The sequence below is a fragment of the Borostomias antarcticus genome (assembly GCF_949987555.1).
Source record: "Borostomias antarcticus genome assembly, chromosome: 33".
NCBI classification, from domain to species: Eukaryota; Metazoa; Chordata; class Actinopteri; order Stomiiformes; family Stomiidae; genus Borostomias; species Borostomias antarcticus.
In genome coordinates this window covers 928,449-946,948 of record NC_140266.1, presented here as the reverse complement: position 1 = coordinate 946,948, position 18,500 = coordinate 928,449, and the positions used below count along the sequence as shown (strand labels likewise).

The 18,500-nt window shown below is 47.7% G+C and overlaps 1 protein-coding gene across 1 annotated transcript in view; it reads left to right on the top strand.

Moving 5' to 3' along the window:
* Nucleotides 1–18,500, top strand: part of angpt4 (angiopoietin 4) — a gene marked incomplete at both ends in the record, with an annotated part of 27,403 nt that overhangs the window by 1,611 nt on the left and 7,292 nt on the right. The window contains 2 exon segments of the mRNA XM_084460686.1: nucleotides 16,305–16,460; nucleotides 16,809–16,930. Of these exon segments, the coding sequence (XP_084316812.1) occupies nucleotides 16,305–16,460; nucleotides 16,809–16,930 (278 nt within the window).

The window sequence follows — 18,500 nt, the reverse complement described above, 5'->3', positions numbered from 1 at the left end:
TTCTCCAGATCTGGGATAGAGGACTGATAGCACGAACCATTAAGAACAGCTTGAAATACAACCTTTCCAGCTTAGAGAGACAGAGAGAGAGAGAATGAGAGAGAGAGAGAGAGAGAGAGAGAGAGAGAGAGAGAGAGACAGACAGAGAGAGAGAGAGAGCGAGAGAGAGAGACCAGGGAAATCTTGTTTACGATCCTAAGCCTCACATTTTGATATCCAACCTCTCAGAAGCACAGCCGTTTCCCCTGGTGGAGCGAAGCCCTAACATTCCTATATACACTGCAACTCTGAGCCTGGTGACTTATACTGCCTAGTCATCATTTACATCCCTCTTTATGAGCCATTCAGAAAAAGAATCCACATCTTTTATTGATAAATGTTTAGATTGTCGACCTCTGGTCTGGTAAAGCCGGCCTCACGCATAATTTATATTTTGTTGAAGATGCAGTTAAGCCTACTGTTCTGTCCCCCCCCTCATCTAGACTGCCTTGCTGGGTCTAGCTATGCTGATGATTTACAGTCTGGGGAGTATCTGTGAATCTCTGCTCTGTTGGTGCAGAAACAACAGCTCCCAAATAGCAAGCGGATCCGGGCCATATACAGGCCAGATCTGGCCCTTGTGGCTTAGTTCCGGCCCATATATGGCCCAGAATCATTACACATCCGCTTGCTATCTGGGCTGTATTTCTCCTCCTTACCACACACTGTCTGCTAGCTGGTCAGTTGAACAGACTGACAGGGGTTCAAACACTAGCCAGTAACTAACAGTAGGCCACTAACAGCTGATGTGGTCCCTTGCTCAGAGTCACTGGTGAAAAGCCAGCGAGCAACTATACAGAAGGACATTGTATGCAAGTGAATGAAGAGAAGGTTTCAGTATGTGATAAATTTATGTGTTGCACTTTGTCTTGATGCTTTTAATGTCTCATGTAAAGCACTTTGAATTGCCTTGTTGCTGAAATGTGCTCTACAGTTAAACTTGCCTTGCCTTACGCACTATTTGTAAGCATCTACCATTTGACCAAGAACTTCCAATTTCATTTTAGAAGTCTCAGGCAGGGTGACTCCTCACACGAGAGTCATCACCAAACCACCCCTACTGCATATCCTGGGCTCGAACAAACAAGGGAAAAGACTGGTAACCTAATCCAATTAGATTAATATTATACAAGCTTTGTTTTTCTCTACTGGCTTTAATTGGGCTTTATTGGCACTGTTAAAGTACCCTCATATGAGAACTAAGTGTGTAAGACCCCATGTGAGATTGCCCTACTAAGCAGATTTGCTCCTCATCCAGTAACGTTGTTATAGTGCTTGATTGGTCCCTGATGGCCTACTTAACGGGCCGAGTCTCTGGGAGTTCGCTGGGTTCGTATCCCGAGGGAAGCCTGTTTAGGATGGGAGGAAGTGTTGGGAATGTTAGTCACAGCAGGCTCTGTGGTTTATGGAGAGAGAGTGTGTGTTTCAGTGTGTTTAACTGGCCTATAAAACTCCCTGGCGATGGGGGGGGTGTGCCTGTGAACGGCAGATCGGAAAAAGCTTATCAAACAGGTGGATCAGACCTCTGCTGATCTACTTCAGGCAGCAGACGTCACAGAACAGCCCTGCTTAGCCAAGCCCAGCCCAGCCCAGTTTAACCCAGCCAAGCCCAGTTCAGCCTGACCAAACCTATACCCAGAATACTGCCTCAGTTGGTAGAGCTGTTCAGTTGTTCAATGATCGAAGGGTCAGTGGTTTGAATCCCAGTTCCGACTGTCCACATGTCAAAGTGTCCTTGAGCAAGACACCTAACCCCAAATTGCTCCCAATGAGCAGGTTAGCACCTTGCATGGCAGCTACCGCCATTGGTGTGTGAATGTGTGTGTGAATGGGTGAATGAGAGGCCATTGTAAAGCGCTTTGAGTGCCGCTAAGGTGGAAAAGCGCTATATAAGTGCAGTCCATTTACCATTTTACCTGTGGGAGATCAAACACGCTGAGGGATACTGCCTCAGAGAGAGTGGAGCGCAACAACATCTCCGCCATGTTGTACAGTAGGAGAGTGCTGTAGTGGAACCTCAACTCAACCCCCCTATTGCCAGGTGTGTCCCAGAAGCAGGAGGAGAATTAATCAACGGTTCCTTAGTGATCACATACCTCCAGTATGCGGCCTCTCTCGTCGGAGTTCTCTGCTTTGTGTTCTAATTGTCATGTCTTTGACGTACGTGGTTCTGGCACCGTCTCTCCGAATTTACAAAGCCGCCCTAGAACTTTCAACAGCACTGAAAACCGAATGCATGAGCCAGTCTGCTAAATGCTCCTCTCAACTGTTAAGAACTGCGTAGTTCCCATCGGATCAGTCTGCTTACAGGGTTCATCAGCCACTCAGGCTTTTCCCTGAGGAGCTGCGATTGGCACACACACAGAACCAGAACCGGGCTAGACAACATGTACTGGCCTTTCCCAGTGTGTCCCCGAGTGGGGCCGCTATCGTGGAGAAGGCGCACAGGGCCTGGCGTTGGCCCAGAGCCGGCCGGTATCAGCTAGATTAGTTGCTAATCAAGCGTGTAATCTGAAGAGCGCGTAGCGTGTAGATCCCATGTTAGTAACACGTCACGCCAGGCCTGAGGAGAAGTAGGACAGCTAGCTCCGCTGGGAGAGTTCCCAATCAGGGAGCTTTGGGCTGTGTGTTTAATGATCTCCCCCAGAGGTGAGGACAAAAGTTTGGCTTTCTGATTGTCTGCTTGCTTGGTGCCCCTTGACAGGAAGGTTGTCTGGATGATAGGAGGTTTGAAGGTGAGTAAAACTAGTAGTCAGTGTGGACGTGTAATAGTCTGAGACGACCTTTGTTGACTCTTAATAGAGTGGTATTTCTTTATTTATCCCCATGGAGAAATTTCAGTTTGACAGCAGATTAAGAGAGTAGAGTTAATCAAATATGCAGATTAAGAATACACAATAAATCCCAGATAGCAAGCAGATGTGTAATGATTCTGGTCCATATATGGGCAGGAACTAAGCCACAAGGGCCAGATCTGGCCTGTATATGGCCCAGATCCGCTTGCTATCTGGGAGAGTGGACATAATATACAAATAACTAACAAAATACTGCTACTCACACAGCATATTAAAAACAGTTAATAAAGGAAGTCCATCGCAGTACAGTAAATGCTATCCAGTCGATCACAGATTGTTGGTTGACAGCCAAATGCAAGCTCTACAACCCAAGGTTCAATTTCCACCAGTGAAATACTGTAGTTGCCAAACAGCACAAGTCTGGCATCCAATCAAACCTCAGCAATGATACAGATATTTAGCTCCTAATTAGAATAATGTGAGACCACTTGTTGTTGGGACACACTTCATTCTTTCGCTCTCTCATAGAAAACATCTGCTGTCGACCTTCCTCCCTAGCCTAGCAGCACCAGAGACACATCACTATTTCTGCTTTTCAAGCTTCATTAAATCCTATTAAAACCTCTCTGCAGGATCCTATATCACTGACCGACCATCATCTCTAACCCAGGGTCGCTGCCGGATAATCCATCACTCTCTCCCTGCAGCTGAAGCCTCCTCAGAGGGCTCTCTCTCTGGCTGAAGAGACGGACGAGATTACTACAGGAACTTCTGTAGAGTTTGTTTACAGAAGAGGTGATTTTCTCCTCGTGCGTTACGTCTCCTGCCTGACACTGTATGGGGAGATTATGAACTATCTAACCACAGGATCGTTATCACCTTTTATATGTAACTCTGTCCGACCTTCCGGAAGGATCCAGAGCAGAAAAATGTCAAGTTTTAGATGATTTTATCAACTCTGGAGGAATCAAGGTCTGATGTCCCATTTGCAGCGTCCCATCATCAGGCCAGAATGATACGTTTGAGGTCCTTCACAAGAGCATGGTTACTTCCAAACCACCTCTGCTACATGTACAGCATTCATTAGCTTTCAGACAGCACAGTAAAACGCTAAGCGAGGCACCATGATTTACATGCTCTCACCAGAGGATCTCATTTCATTTTATTCCATAACCTTTATTTAGTACTTGGAGATACAATTGGGGGCAAGCCCTCCTTTTTCACTGTAGCCGAGTTTACATAAAACTAAAAATAAAAGGCAATAAATTACACAAACTCCAATAAAACAATAAAAGCAAAGCAATAACAATTAATGAACACAATTACCGTTAGAGACAGGGATACTCAATTACTGAGGTCTTAACTGCCCATAAGAAGGTAGAGTGCTATATTGTAAAATGTGTTGCAGACACGATGATGGAGCATTAAAAAAAGAAAGTTGATTTCCCAAGTTTCCAGGGTAAGTAAGTAAGCGTTTAGCGCAGATAGGGAGGTCAGCTAGGGACTGGAATTCCATTCCGACAGGGAAGAAATATAAGGAGGGAGCATTCCTGAGATGGCCTTAAAGATTAATAAAAAACAAAGTTTATCACACTTATCTTCCAAGGGGGATAAGCTTGTCCTGTCAAGGACACTGTGGTGGGTCCCGAAACGATCACTAGTGATAAATCTTAAGGCAGAGTGATAGACTGTGTCCAGGTGCCTTAGAGTAGAAGAAGCTGCAGTTCTGTTGATAATGTCACCATAATCCAGAACTGAGAGGAAAACTGCCTCAACAATCCTTTTTCTACAGTAGAGAATGAAACATGATTTGTTTCTATAGAGAAAACCCATTTTCTGTCTCATTTTGGTGACAAGGTCATCTATGAATGATTTTTTATTTGCGTGTAGTGCCATCCAAAGTGGCCCATCCCATATGGGAGTATACGACACAGTTAATAATCCATAATACATCACAACAACACAATATACGTGGCCAAATGACATGTACATAGCCTTCCTGCTCATGGACCAAGGTTTTTCTAGAAAAGAAGCAAACGAAAAAGTTTCATTTAGAACTACAAAAAACGCGTAGTGGCTAAATGACTCCGCCCAACAATGCAAGTTGCACACTCGGTCTGTTCTTTTTTTTTACATCACTCTAGTAACACTTTTGGTTAGATAATAAACATTTTATGGCTTACTCCACCGAGGTCCAAAGAAAAAAAAAAGTGAAGTGTGCTAAGTTGAGACAGAGGGTAACGACAGCATTTCCGTGAGGTTCTAGCAGGATGTCGGTCAGACGAAATATTCTCTTTATTTACCTCAACTCTGTCTTTTGCATATTGCACATATTGCATTGCCATTTGTCTGGCAGGGCTCACTCAAAACAAGAGAAAAGTGTAATATGCTCTACCGTATATGGTAAATAAACAATATATATATGGTAAAAAAAAGGCTGCAATTAAATCGACAGAACCCTTTTCAGTTCTGTGCAGTGCTGTTTAGAGTTCTAAATGATTCTTTCTGACCTGAAAATGGTTCCATCGCTGTTCCAAATGGTTTTATAATAAGAGTGTAGCCATGATGGTTTATGTTAACTTGAGAGAAGAATCTCTTGCTCTTGAACCGGGCCTGGCCTTTCCCTCAGAGCAGGACCGGCAGGGCCAGCTCTTCAGCCCAGAATGGCCTCGGCGGCCTACCCTGAACCACTAAATAAATACAGCTCTGCGTCCAGCTGGATGGTGGCTGTTTGATAATGATAATTAATGCTGTAATCTTACTCAATCAAATATAGTTTTAACCCTTCCCCCGCGTGTAATCATGAGAGTACGTTTGGGGCCGGCTCAGCTCTTTTAGTTTTTCTTTAGATCTCTCCTGTGTTGGGGTCCCCTTGTGCGCCCGGGCTGGGGATGTTGACCTGATGTTGACAGTGTTTGTTGGTTTGCTAGTAGCAGCGATTGTTATACCTAAACAGCAACAAACACAGGATGAGGAATTACGTTTTGGGTTTCTGTGTCGGCGACTCTGGAGAGGTTTCTGGAGAAGATGTTTCACTTTGAGCGTTGCCTCTAAAGAACGATGGCGTCAATAGAGGTGACAGCGCTGGAACTCTTCGTCTGAGCAGTCACATGTGCTTGTAGGGGTCTGTATTTTTAACAGAGGTTAAAAAAATGTTTAACAACTGGTTGGTGTGAGGCGTTCCATTTGTTCTGCTGAATCACTCAAGCATTCCAGAGTGTGACACACACACACACACGCGTGTGCGTGACCTCCACGCGGCGTTTCCCCCTATGATGTGCTGCCATATGATGTCTGACCACGAGTGGGGGCCGGACGGGCGTCCGGGGCGCTGAGGGAGATTGATGTGCCTCCTGGAGGCCGAGAGCCGGTCGGAGCAGCGGACGGCGTGTCATCGACTCGGCTCGGCCCGGACCCTGCAGCTGGACACACTGCAGCCTTATCTCTACAGCATGAGGCCTGTAGGCCACCTCAGACGCTCCGTGTACTGATTGAGATAGCGCCAGCGAGGACGGGGGGGGTGGTGTCGCTACTGGAGCTGGTGCCGATGATGGGGTCAGAGTTGAGAGTGGAAGGATGGGGAGGAGGGAGAGGCAGATGGATGAAGTGAAAAAAGGATGTAGGTGTTGGCGGAGTTGAGCTTTTTGGAGGGTTGGGGAGGGGTAGAGAAGCTGATCGTTGGGGACGGGGTTTGGATTGCAGGAGAGGAGAGGGAGGGAGCAGACTTTGAGGGAATGGTTGACGTACAGGATGATGTAGATTATATCTGCTATCACTACTCAGGCTGCCATTGTAAAGAAGAATCTGTTCTTAATCTGTTTTGACTTGCCTGTTGAAATAAAGGTTATATATAAAGATATAAATATAAACCTTTATTTCAACAGGCAAGTCAGAACCTTTATTTTCTAGGCAAGTTGAAATATATATATAAGAATGGAAAGGTGGAGGGAGAATGGGATTGAGGGGGGATATGGATGTGTAGAGGAATGGAGGAATAGAGAGAGAGGGAGGTGAAGGGATGGAGGCATTGAGGGACGGTGGGATGGAGCGATGGAGGAAGAAGAAGGGAGTGGAGGGTTTGGGAACGAGGGGGGGGGTTATCCCTATTGCATGTGGCCGAGCGCCAGGCTGACCACTGCACAGTGTTCCCGAGAGTCCCCCCTCCCTCGTCCTCCCCCTCTCCTCCACCTCCATCCCCTGGAGCCTGGCCAAGCACCACAGTCACAAGGGGCTCCGACATTCCCCTTTTTATCACCCCCAACCAGCCAGCCCAAACTTTCTCTTTTCTCTCTTTCCCCATCAGAGCCCCAAGCCCTCCTCCTCTTCCACCTCTCCATCGCCCCACCACCCTTCCAAACCTCTTCAACTCCCCTCGGAAGTACAAAGACACAGAACAAGTGCCCCAGGATTGCATTTAATCAGGCTGACTGAACCGTAGTGAACCATTCTCTCCTTCCTGTCTGGGTACTAGAAGTGCATTTTGATTTAGCTTATGTGGTGCAACTTGGAGATTTGTGCATTTTGAAAGGGCATGCTAAATCAAGTGCTCCTCATTTGGAATTGATCTTTTGGGGGGGCTTTGACTGAGCCTTAGCTATAGTATGTACTGTGTAGTATAGCATTCTCTCCATAGATTTTCACACACTAGTTTTTAGAGTTTAAAGAGAATTGTGCGATAAAGAAACTAAAAAAATCCAGTTGGCGGCAGTTCTGTGGACGAGAAGAACACCTTGTTCATGAGAGAGGCTAGAGGAGTATAGCCAGACAACTTAACAGAAAGGCCAAATGCTCAAATAACAGCTGTTTTAAATAGTGCTGTGCAGAAGGGAACCTTGTTGAATCCACGCCATTACGAATTCAGGCTATTCTGGAAGTAAAAGGGGATCCTAGTAAAGTGGCCACTGTACTATTGCCCAGGGCTCACCTCTCAAATCCTCCTCCGCTTTTTACTTGAGGAAAAACTATGTAAGCAAAAGTGTTCCAGTGTTTATTTTCTCTCTCCGTCTCTGTGTTCTGTCTTCTGTTTTCTGGAGAGTAAAGCCGTTTGTTTCTACATGTGCTCATAATGTGACCTACACCCCTCTAATCATCAACAGGACCTTAGAGGGAGTGGACAGCTTCAAGTACCTTGGCGTCAAGTACCTTGGCCAAGGACCACACATTGACACTGTGTTGAAGAAAGCACATCAGAGACTATTACCTCAGACAACTGAAGAAATTCAGAGCGGCCCACCAGATCCAACGGAGCTTCTACTCATCCACGATCGAGAGCATCCCGACTTGGAATACCACCACCTGGTACGGCCCTACAGAGAGTGGTACGTTCAGCTGGTAGTACCTTGGGGAGCCCACTCCCCCACCTCAAGGACATCTACACCAGAAGGTGCAAGACCAAGGCCGGCAGGATCCTGAAAGACCCCAGCCACCCAGGAAATGGACTGTCCTATCTGCTACGGCCAGGAAAGAGATACTGCACCCACATGGCAAGCACAGAGAGCCTCAGGAATAGCTTCTTCCCGCAAGACATCCGGCTCCTGAATGACTCCATTAACCACATTGAGATGAGGGGGAAAGTTCTACATAACGCATATTACGGGTACCAGGGGGCGAGACGAGACGCTTGTGGAACTTCCCCTCAAGCCGCTCCGTCTGTCGGTGATCGACCCGGGGACAATATCCAGATCCGCCCTAGACGGAAACAGGAACAGGGCTCAGCGGAGTGTACGACAGCAACCGTAGCTCACTCACGCACAGCTATTCTTTTAACGTGGTGCGGTAGGTCTGGTAGAAAACGCTGTCGCTCGGGAGGCTGCTAGTCCGGCTTGCTCCCCTCCACGCCGTGTAACCAGTCCTTTTCCTTGATCGCCGCTCATGTCCCCCATCACACACACCTGGCGCTCCTTAATTGTAATCAGCAATCAACCGTTCTACCTGAAACACAGAACCCCCTCCACCCCAAGTCCAGGTCCATCCTCCCTTGTACAGGTGTAGCTCTCCCATCCTCTTTTATTTTGAACTGCAGCTCAAAAGGTAGTTTTGTGAAATTGTTTCCCAGAGAGCAAGCGGATCTGGGCCATATACAGGCCAGATCTGGCCCTTGTGGTGTAGTTCCGGCCCATATATGGCCCAGAATCATTACACATCCGCTTGCTATCTGGGTGTCCACCAATTCCAGATATCTGAATATACTATTCCAGTGCTGACTCAATAACTGCCAAATAGCTAAACTTTGGATCATGTGATACTGATGACACTGATGACACTGATGAAGGATCAATATATAGGCGGAACAATTAATCATGACAAGAGTTGATTGGAAAGAAAAATTGAATTCTGTTCTGGCAAATGTAATTGTGAAGAAGCCAAACCATTGGCTTACCTCAGACTTTTCCAGTATTTTGTCTAATCTCAGTTTAGTTTATTTCAGGGTTAGTTCACAGTTTAATGAATGTGTCCTTATCTGATTGGCTAATAAAAATCTAAAAGCTTTTGCAAGCTGTAAACGGTTTTGGCTTACATTGGTTTTCTCATTGACTTATTAACATGACATTATTTTCCCGAGGCCAAACAAGCGATCGCGAACGATCGAGAAAATTGGGAGGGGAATAGAAGAGTATTGGCATAAATATCATGTACTTACGTCAAAAAACAGAATTATTTAAAACATTTATTGGGATCTTTTAGGGAGAAGCCTATGGGGGAAACGCCACTGTCCACAGCCAGACATTTATGGGCCTCTCCTGGCCTTCACCCCCCACCCAAACCACCCCCACCCCCCTTCAAAACCCCTGCCAATTCAACATAACGCATTCATCATTAAGTGCTGAAAAGAAATGATTTTATTTTGGGTCTGTGATGTGTTGCAAGAGGCCATGGGTTGGCTTATCCCATTTCCGTGTGTCTCAGCGCGATCATTGTCCGATGTAGACGAGGCGCCAGGTCCAAACAGCAGAGACAGACTCCACAGCCCTGCCACGCTACGATCCACGTCCCTCAGAGACGCCCATGGGACTGCATCTGTTCAAACACCCCGTAGACAAGCTCCTCTGAGCCTGTAACTGTAACAGTAATCTAGTTATTATCCCGGTTAGCTGGAGAGGAGGGTCTGACTGCAGCGTGGAAACCTCAGATCCATGACAGGAGGTCTGTCAACACTCAGATCATCCTGGTCTCCAAGGACCAATCATCAGACTCACTGTCGAGGGACGAGAGGGATCTAGTTTGGGTTTCATAATGCAGTGTACATAGTCCAGAATCCTCGTCGGGTCAAACCCATATCGCCTCTGCTGGTCTTTCCTTCGGCCAAGCTGTGGCCCTGCGCCATAGAAAATACTGTCTTTGTCATCCAATCATCACCTTTCATGTGTCACTCTCTTCACACCGACTGGTTCACTCCTAGGGCCCAGTGTGAGAGTGTGAAAGAAGTTGGAGATGGACAGGAGGTCCATGGTGTGTGTGTGTGTGTGTGTGTGTGTGTGTGTGTGTGTGTGTGTGTGTGTGTGTGTGTGTGTGTGTGAGTGAGTGTGTGTGTGTGTGTGTGCATTTTCAAGGGTGTGTCATATGTATGGGAAATGCTTAGTGTACATCCATGCCCACTCCCGTCCGCCGCCATGTTTGCTTCACTCTGTTTCACTGTGTGTGTGTGTGTTTGTGTGTGTACTGTATGTGTGTGTGTCTGTGGGTCTGTGTGTGTGTGTGTGTGTCTGTGTATGTGTGTATGTGTGTGGGTGTGTGTATGTGTGTGCATGTGTGTGTGTATGTGTGTGGGTGTGTGTATGTGTGTGCGTGTGTGTGTGTGTGTGTGTGTGTATGTGTATGTGTGTGTGTGTGTGTGTGTATGTGTGTGTGTGTGTGTGTGTATGTGTGTGGGTGTGTTTGTGTGTATGTGTGTATGTGTGTGTGTATGTGTGTGTGTGTGATATGCTCTGTGATGACGGGGGCCGGTGGAGATGTAGTGGTCACTGGGGAGGAGGTCTGAACAAATAAACCGTGCTGTTAGCGGCAGGGAGATGAAAAGCTGCCTCTAGTCCGCCTGCTCCACGCGCTGTTGACTCAGCCCATCTGGGCTTGATTGAGGCCCGGCTAAGGGGAGATGTTTGTTGCAGCTCATTGGCGGGGGTGTAGCGACCCCCGCCTGACCTGCCCCGTGTGTAACTCTCTGACACCGAGGAGGGCTGAGGACAAGCAGCGAGTGGACCAGGAGAGATGGACAGAGGGGAGGACAAGGTCCCCGAATGTGAACAGTCTCCTGGACACTGGACAGATGCTGGATGAGGCACTACCAAGTTATTGTTACCGTTTTTACCCAGATAGCAAGCGGATCTGGGCCATATACAGGCCAGATCTGGCCCTTGTGGCTTCGTTCCGGCCCATATATGGCCCAGATCCGCTTGCTATCTGGGGAACGACATGTTCTTGGCTGGGTCTTGACTACGATCCTGCTAAGCCCTAGTCTCTCCCCAGACCCAAATATTTTGTTGAATCGCTGCACTCCCCATTACTACATAATAGATTCTGTGCCACTTCGCCAGCCAAGCTAGTGTTCTGAGGGCGCATCGATGGGTCAGAATTGAAAGAATGACAGGTTAATGCAGCAAATGAGAGACGCTAGCCCAGGTTAGATGGGTGGGAACGCCTGATTGTGACCGGCGCTACCAATGAATTAACCAGATTTGAACACTCGATTTTTGCATGAAGTGTCCCAGACCCATAGAAAGATCTGCAGCATGCAGTAACGTAGTTAGCGTGGCTTACGTAGCGTATCAGCGAAAGAACTCTCATGGGTCTAGCGTTGAAACTAGCTAAGCCCAAGCACCTACAATTAGACCAAGAAGGCATCCTCCTTGTCTGAAGGATGAGATCGGTACAGTACGTGGACAGCTTTTAGACAGGTTTGAAGCATCCTACGTACAGTAATGTTCTTGGAGGAGGATAAAAACCCAAATACATGAACCAGATTAACCTCCTAATGTTTCCCCATTACTACGGCCTTCAGAAGACAGTTAGCTTCAGTCTGCCAACAAGAAGAGTTAGACTGAGTCCACCGATCCCATACGGTAACACAGAAACCCTGAGTCTGCCAATGAGATGACGGTTGGACGTACTGGAGCGAAATCTTTGATGCAACCCTGGAACATTCTAGAGCCTGTCTCGCTATACAAACTATTCTGCCCTTATGGTCACCACATTAAACAACATTTGAGCAGCCATTATATGAAAGAATAACATTTACATAATGCTGTTGGGGCTCTTCAATTCTCTTCGGGAGTCAGGTCGGTGGGAGGGCGCTGTTTCGGGGCAGGTCCAACACAAACGTTGCCTGTGATGAGGTTAATCTGAGAGATGTCCAGAGCACTTTTTCATGGAAATCAACTCCTACATGGATTAGTATTTTCACCCCATTCTCCACTTTTAAGCGCGTCAGTCCCCTTAGTTATAGCTCTAGTTTAGGTTTGTTTGGTTGGTAGCATTAATAGTTGGACTGTTAGTTATACCTTCCGGAGCAGCGCTACACTCCCACACCGATGGTGCCTACTTCCTCAGGAAGACAGGAAGACAAGACTCTCTCTCTCTCTCTCGCTCTCTCTCTCTCTCTCTCTCTCTCTCTCTCTCGCTTTTTGTCCGCAGGATTGAAAAAGAAGGAAGGTAGAGAAGAAAGGAATGTCCAGGTAGTGAAGGGTGTGAGGCCTCAGTTGGCCACCTGTCTGTTCCAGTAGAGGAATGGTACGGGGTCACAGGTTTAAGCGTAGCAGTTTTGATGTGTGGTAGGAGTCTGTGACCTCTGTGACCTCTTATCTCCACCACCCATCACAGAGAAGACTTCAGATGAGGCGCCCCAGATAGCAGACGGATCTGGGCCATATACAGGCCAGATCTGGCCCTTGTGGCTTAGTTCCGGCCCATATATGGCCCAGAATCATTACACATCCGCTTGCTATCTGGGGCAGACCCACAGCCTTCTGTTATCATTCCTCTGGTCACCTCTCTTATGTTACAAACCCAACGTTTATACGGTAAAAGTAGACCTGCAGAGTTAGAAAATACGGCTTCAGCACGTTGTTGGTACAGTATAGAGGAGTCAAGCACAGTTTAAACTACCTGCCTTAATCCCACCCACTAACATGTACAGTAATAGCAAGTTATTTCTGGCGATTCATATCTGGGACTGACTAATCCTGGTGAATCAGAGCTTTGAGGAAACCTCTTCATACCGAAACTTATTGTCTTCATTAGGAGGAGAGTTAGTCAGATTGACTCTGGCATTTCCAGGTCACAGGAATTGGTTGAACAACAGGACCACAGGACATTGGTCCAGCCCACGACTGGTGTGTGTGTGGGTGTGTGTGTGTGTGTGTGTGTGTGTGTGTGTGTGTGTGTGCGTGCGTGCGTGTGCGTGTGTGTATGTGTGTGTGTGTTAGTGTGTATGTGTGCTTGGGTTAAGAAGGGGTCACTACTGATTGTCCTTCTACGGAACCTCTATTGGTGATTATTGGGATGAAGCTGGATGATGAAGGTCAGATGTCAACTCATTTTCTGTTTATACTGTATTAAAATGGATGCCATTACTGACCCATTGCTTCTACAGACTACTTGTCTTTCAGCCCTCTCTCTGAGTCTGGTCTCTCTGAGTCTGGTCTCTCTGAGTCTGGTCTCTCTGAGTCTGGTCTCTCTGAGTCTGGTCTCTCTTAGTCTGGTCTCTCTGAGTCTGGTCTCTCTGAGTCTGGTCTCTCTGAGTCTGGTCTCTCTGAGTCCGGTCTCTCTAAGTCTGGTCTCTCTGAGTCTGGTCTCTCTGAGTCTGGTCTCTCTGAGTCTGGTCTCTCTGAGTCTGGTCTCTCTGAATCTGGTCTCTCTTAGTCTGGTCTCTCTTAGTCTGGTCTCTCTGAGTCTGGTCTCTCTTAGTCTGGTCTCTCTTAGTCCGGTCTCTCTAAGTCTGGTCTCTCTGAGTCTGGTCTCTCTGAGTCTGGTCTCTCTGAGTCTGGTCTCTCTGAGTCTGGTCTCTCTGAATCTGGTCTCTCTTAGTCTGGTCTCTCTTAGTCTGGTCTCTCTGAGTCTGGTCTCTCTTAGTCTGGTCTCTCTTAGTCTGGTCTCTCTTAGTCTCGTCTCTCTTAGTCTGGTCTCTCTGAGTCTGGTCTCTCTTAGTCTGGTCTCTCTGAGTCTGGTCTCTCTGAGTCTGGTCTCTCTGAGTCTGGTCTCTCTGAGTCTGGTCTCTCTTAGTCTGGTCTCTCTGAGTCTGGTCTCTCTGAGTCTGGTCTCTCTGAGTCTGGTCTCTCTGAGTCCGGTCTCTCTAAGTCTGGTCTCTCTGAGTCTGGTCTCTCTGAGTCTGGTCTCTCTGAGTCTGGTCTCTCTGAGTCTGGTCTCTCTGAATCTGGTCTCTCTTAGTCTGGTCTCTCTTAGTCTGGTCTCTCTGAGTCTGGTCTCTCTTAGTCTGGTCTCTCTTAGTCTGGTCTCTCTTAGTCTCGTCTCTCTTAGTCTGGTCTCTCTGAGTCTGGTCTCTCTTAGTCTGGTCTCTCTTAGTCTGGTCTCTCTTAGTCTGGTCTCTCTTAGTCTGGTCTCTCTGAGTCTCGTCTCTCTGAGTCTGGTCTCTCTGAGTCTGGTCTCTCTTAGTCTGGTCTCTCTTAGTCTGGTCTCTCTTAGTCTGGTCTCTCTTAGTCTGGTCTCTCTTAGTCTGGTCTCTCTGAGTCTCGTCTCTCTGAGTCTGGTCTCTCTGAGTCCGGTCTCTCTTAGTCTGGTCTCTCTGAGTCTCGTCTCTCTGAGTCCGGTCTCTCTTAGTCTGGTCTCTCTTAGTCTGGTCTCTCTTAGTCTGGTCTCTCTGAGTCCGGTCTCTCTTAGTCTGGTCTCTCTTAGTCTGGTCTCTCTGAGTCTGGTCTCTCTGAGTCTCGTCTCTCTGAGACGGTCTCTCTTCTCATGCCATTTCATTGGTCCTGTTTGGACCCCGAGTCTCGAACAGCACTCATTAGAGTGCAGGAGACATCTGGTTCGGCTTAGGAGCTGAGCTGTGTGTGTGTGTGTGTGTGCGTGCGCGTGTGTGTGCGAGTGTGTGTGTGCGTGCGTCCGTGTGTCCTTGAGCACGTGTTCATGCGTGAATGTGTGTGATTGTGTGTATGTGTAATTGCCTTTGTGTGTGTGTGTGTGCGTGCGTGCGTGTGTGTGTTCCCAAGCCCAGAGCATGGGCACATAATTTTAATCCAGAGGCAGGAAGCAGGGTTCAATTAAGGGGGTCGAGGCGCACAGCCTTTTGGGAGCCAATAAGAACATGGAAATAGTGGACTTTTTGGTTTCTTGTTTGTGTCAATAAGCCAACCCCCCCCCCCTCCCCCACCACCAAAGCTCTGGTCAGTCGGTGCTCAAGCAGCACTGAGCAAGGTGGGTGGATACGTGGAGACAGGAGGGCGCATGGAGGCAGTATGAACACAGAGGCATGGAGGCAGTATGAACACAGAGGCATGGAGGCAGTATGAACACAGAGGCATGGAGGCAGTATGAACACAGAGGCATGGAGGCAGTATGAACACAGAGGCATGGAGGCAGTATGAACACAGAGGCATGGAGGCAGTATGAACACAGAGGCATGGAGGCAGTATGAACACAGAGGCATGGAGGCAGTATGAACACAGAGGCATGGAGGCAGTATGAACACAGAGGCATGGAGGCAGTATGAACACAGAGGCATGGAGGCAGTATGGAAATAGTCGAAACAAAACAGGAAGAGTTGACCATATTGATATATGTTTCCCAGATAGCAAGCGGATCTGGGCCATATACAGGCCAGATCTGGCCCTTGTGGCTTAGTTCCGGCCCATATATGGCCCAGAATTATTACACATCCGCTTGCTATCTGGGTTGTACTGTATGTTGAGCGATGGTAAGGTATTGAAGAGTCACTGGCCAGAGAGGGAAGTAGATGCCGAGACTGGATTGTAGAATGAATCAGGGGTTATCATTTAGACCGGACGCAGCATTTGTGTGTAGTTTGAATAAAGTTTGATTTAAACCCAGACAGCAATCCGATCAGGGCCATATACAGGCCAGATCTGGCACTTGTGGCTTAGTTCCGGCCCATATATGGCCCAGATCCGCTTGCTATCTGGTAAGGCACTGGACCTTGGCTGGCATATTGGCTGTCCCACTCCAGATGTCCCCTCATTCCATGTGCCACCTGTGGCTTGTGTGGCGTGTCGTCACATCACCTGCGTGTCTCGAGTACATGGTCCTATTAAAGAAAGAGAGTGAGGAGGACACAGGAAATGTGAAAGGGAACAGCTCTCTTGGTTTGGAATGCAGCCCAGGTCATCAGAGAAGGATGCTGAGTGTTTCCCCTGACAAACAGCCAGAGGGTCCTCCTCATCCTCACGCTAACCCTGGCGCTTTGCATGAGGGGGTTATTTAAAGACATGGAGGTCGAACTGCACTTATTCCTTAAGTAACCTCTGTTTTCCTTCCCTGTGCGTGTGTGTGTGTGTGTGTCTGTAGTTGGAAGGCGTCATCCAGCAGAAATTCAGGCCTGAGATAGTCCATACCCAGAGCCATGCGGTCCACAACCAGACGGCCACCATGCTGGAGATAGGAACCAGCCTCCTCACACAAACCGCTGAGCAGACGCGTAAGCTCAACACGGTCGAGGCCAAGGTAAAGACAGACTGGGCCCAACTCAGGTCAAGGTTATTATAGTTAACGAAAACTAACTAAAAAAACGAAAACTAGGTGTGAAGAAACATTTTAGTTAACTGAAATAAAAATAAAAACTAGACTTTACAAAAAAAACGATAACTAACTAAAACTGTATTGTGTGTTTACAAAACTAACTAAAATAAACAAAAATTATTGAAGACAAAAATTATATGAGACATTAAAATGTCCTTAGTTTTGTGTGTAGCCGACATATCTGTTAACCTTGTCTTTGCTGACACTGTGGTGACTGCGGTGTGTGTGTGTGTGTGTGTGTGTGTGTGTGTGTGTGTGTGTGCGCGTGTGCAGGTGCTGAACCAGACCTCCCGGATAGAGATCCAGCTCTTGGAGAACTCCCTGTCCACTACCAAGCTGGAGAAAGAGCTGATGGTGCAGACCTCTGAGATCAGCAGACTGAGGGACAAGAACAGGTAAATTGGGCTCAGGCTTCGGCTTAGCGGGCTCCCGCAGGTCTTTATGAGACCCGGGTTCAAACCCAGGGCCGGACTGGGGACATAATTCAGGCCGGGAAATGTAGCCCCAGTCAGGGCACTTCTTTAGCCCGGATCTGACCAGTGATCTTGCGACGCGGTGAGATGGAACACTTTCAGTTTCGTTTTGTAAATGTGAAATGAGCGGGCTTTCCGATTTTGAGTTATTAATTGTCGGCAAGTTGAAGAGCGGGGGGGGGGGTTGCTGACAGGCAATTCTGATTGTCGGGCGAGGGGAGTGCTGGCAGATTTTTTTGCTTTTCGCGGGGGGTACTTCTCAGGCCAGTTAGCGCGCCAGGCCACCGGGAAAACGCTCCCGATGGCCACCCCGCCCCTGGTCAAACCCGGGCCTGAATCATGATGATGCTGACCTCAGAGATCAGCAGGCTGAGAGACCAGAACAGGGGTTTCTCATTCTGGCAGCGGTGGTGGTTCAGTGACAGATGATGATCACCACACTCTCATGATTGATTTGGCTTCGCTGGCTGCCACATGTCTTTAGTTCAAGACAATACAGTGGTACTGTATGTGTGTATGTAAGGGCTGTGATCAGACGATGATACAACCCTACAGTCTGTAAGGGATTCTTACTGTATCTCAGTAGATAGATAGATAGATAGATGTAACAGGCTTCTGTATCATAGGGCCTCCTTTGTCATGGACAACCGATTTCGAAGAGAACTCTCACAACAATTTTATTTCCTGTATCGCTGAAACCTGATTCTGCACTAACTTTCGAATGGGCGTACTGTGCAGTCCCCCACTGTCTCCCTGAGTGTAAAATAAACTGTTTTCCCGAAAGTGTCTATAAACATATCTCCATTGAACCACACTGTGTACAGTACAAATTGAGTGGTGCGTGATCAATATGTCTTCTGAATGGAAATGGAAAAATAACGGGCTTCTACTTCACTTCATCTGCAGTGGAGGTTCCTCTTGACTCCAACCTCAGATAGCAAGCGGATCTGGGCCATATACAGGCCAGATCTGGCCCTTGTGGCTGAGTTCCGGCCCATATATGGCCCAGATCCGTTTGCTATCTGGGACAGTATATCCCCAACATCTAAACACATCTGTCCTGTATGGTTCGGGCGCATATTTTGTAACGGTGTGCCTTTGGGCGGAGGCCGTGCTGTGTGCGTAGTGGAACATTCGCTCTCCCTTTGACTGCTTAGAGGGACACTCCACGAGTTGAAGCCTGTTCCTGGATTCGCTGGGAGCATAACGGAGGATGCAGATGTTTCTGGCTCGATTCCAGGCACATCGAGAATCTGATGTTATCCCTGGTTCGCATTAGCCCCCCTTGCTGTCTGGGGAGCGACGCAGCTGCATCCAAAACCCACTACAAACTCATCAAGATGATTCAAAGTGTTGGTTACACTAACATGTCTTCAGTAGTCTGTGTCGGCAGTGTAGCAATACTTGGAATTCGAATTTGCGGTGGTTTAGAATTGCACTCCTGGTGGGGTGATGTGCCATAAGACGCAGCAGGTTTTGTTCTACCAGAATC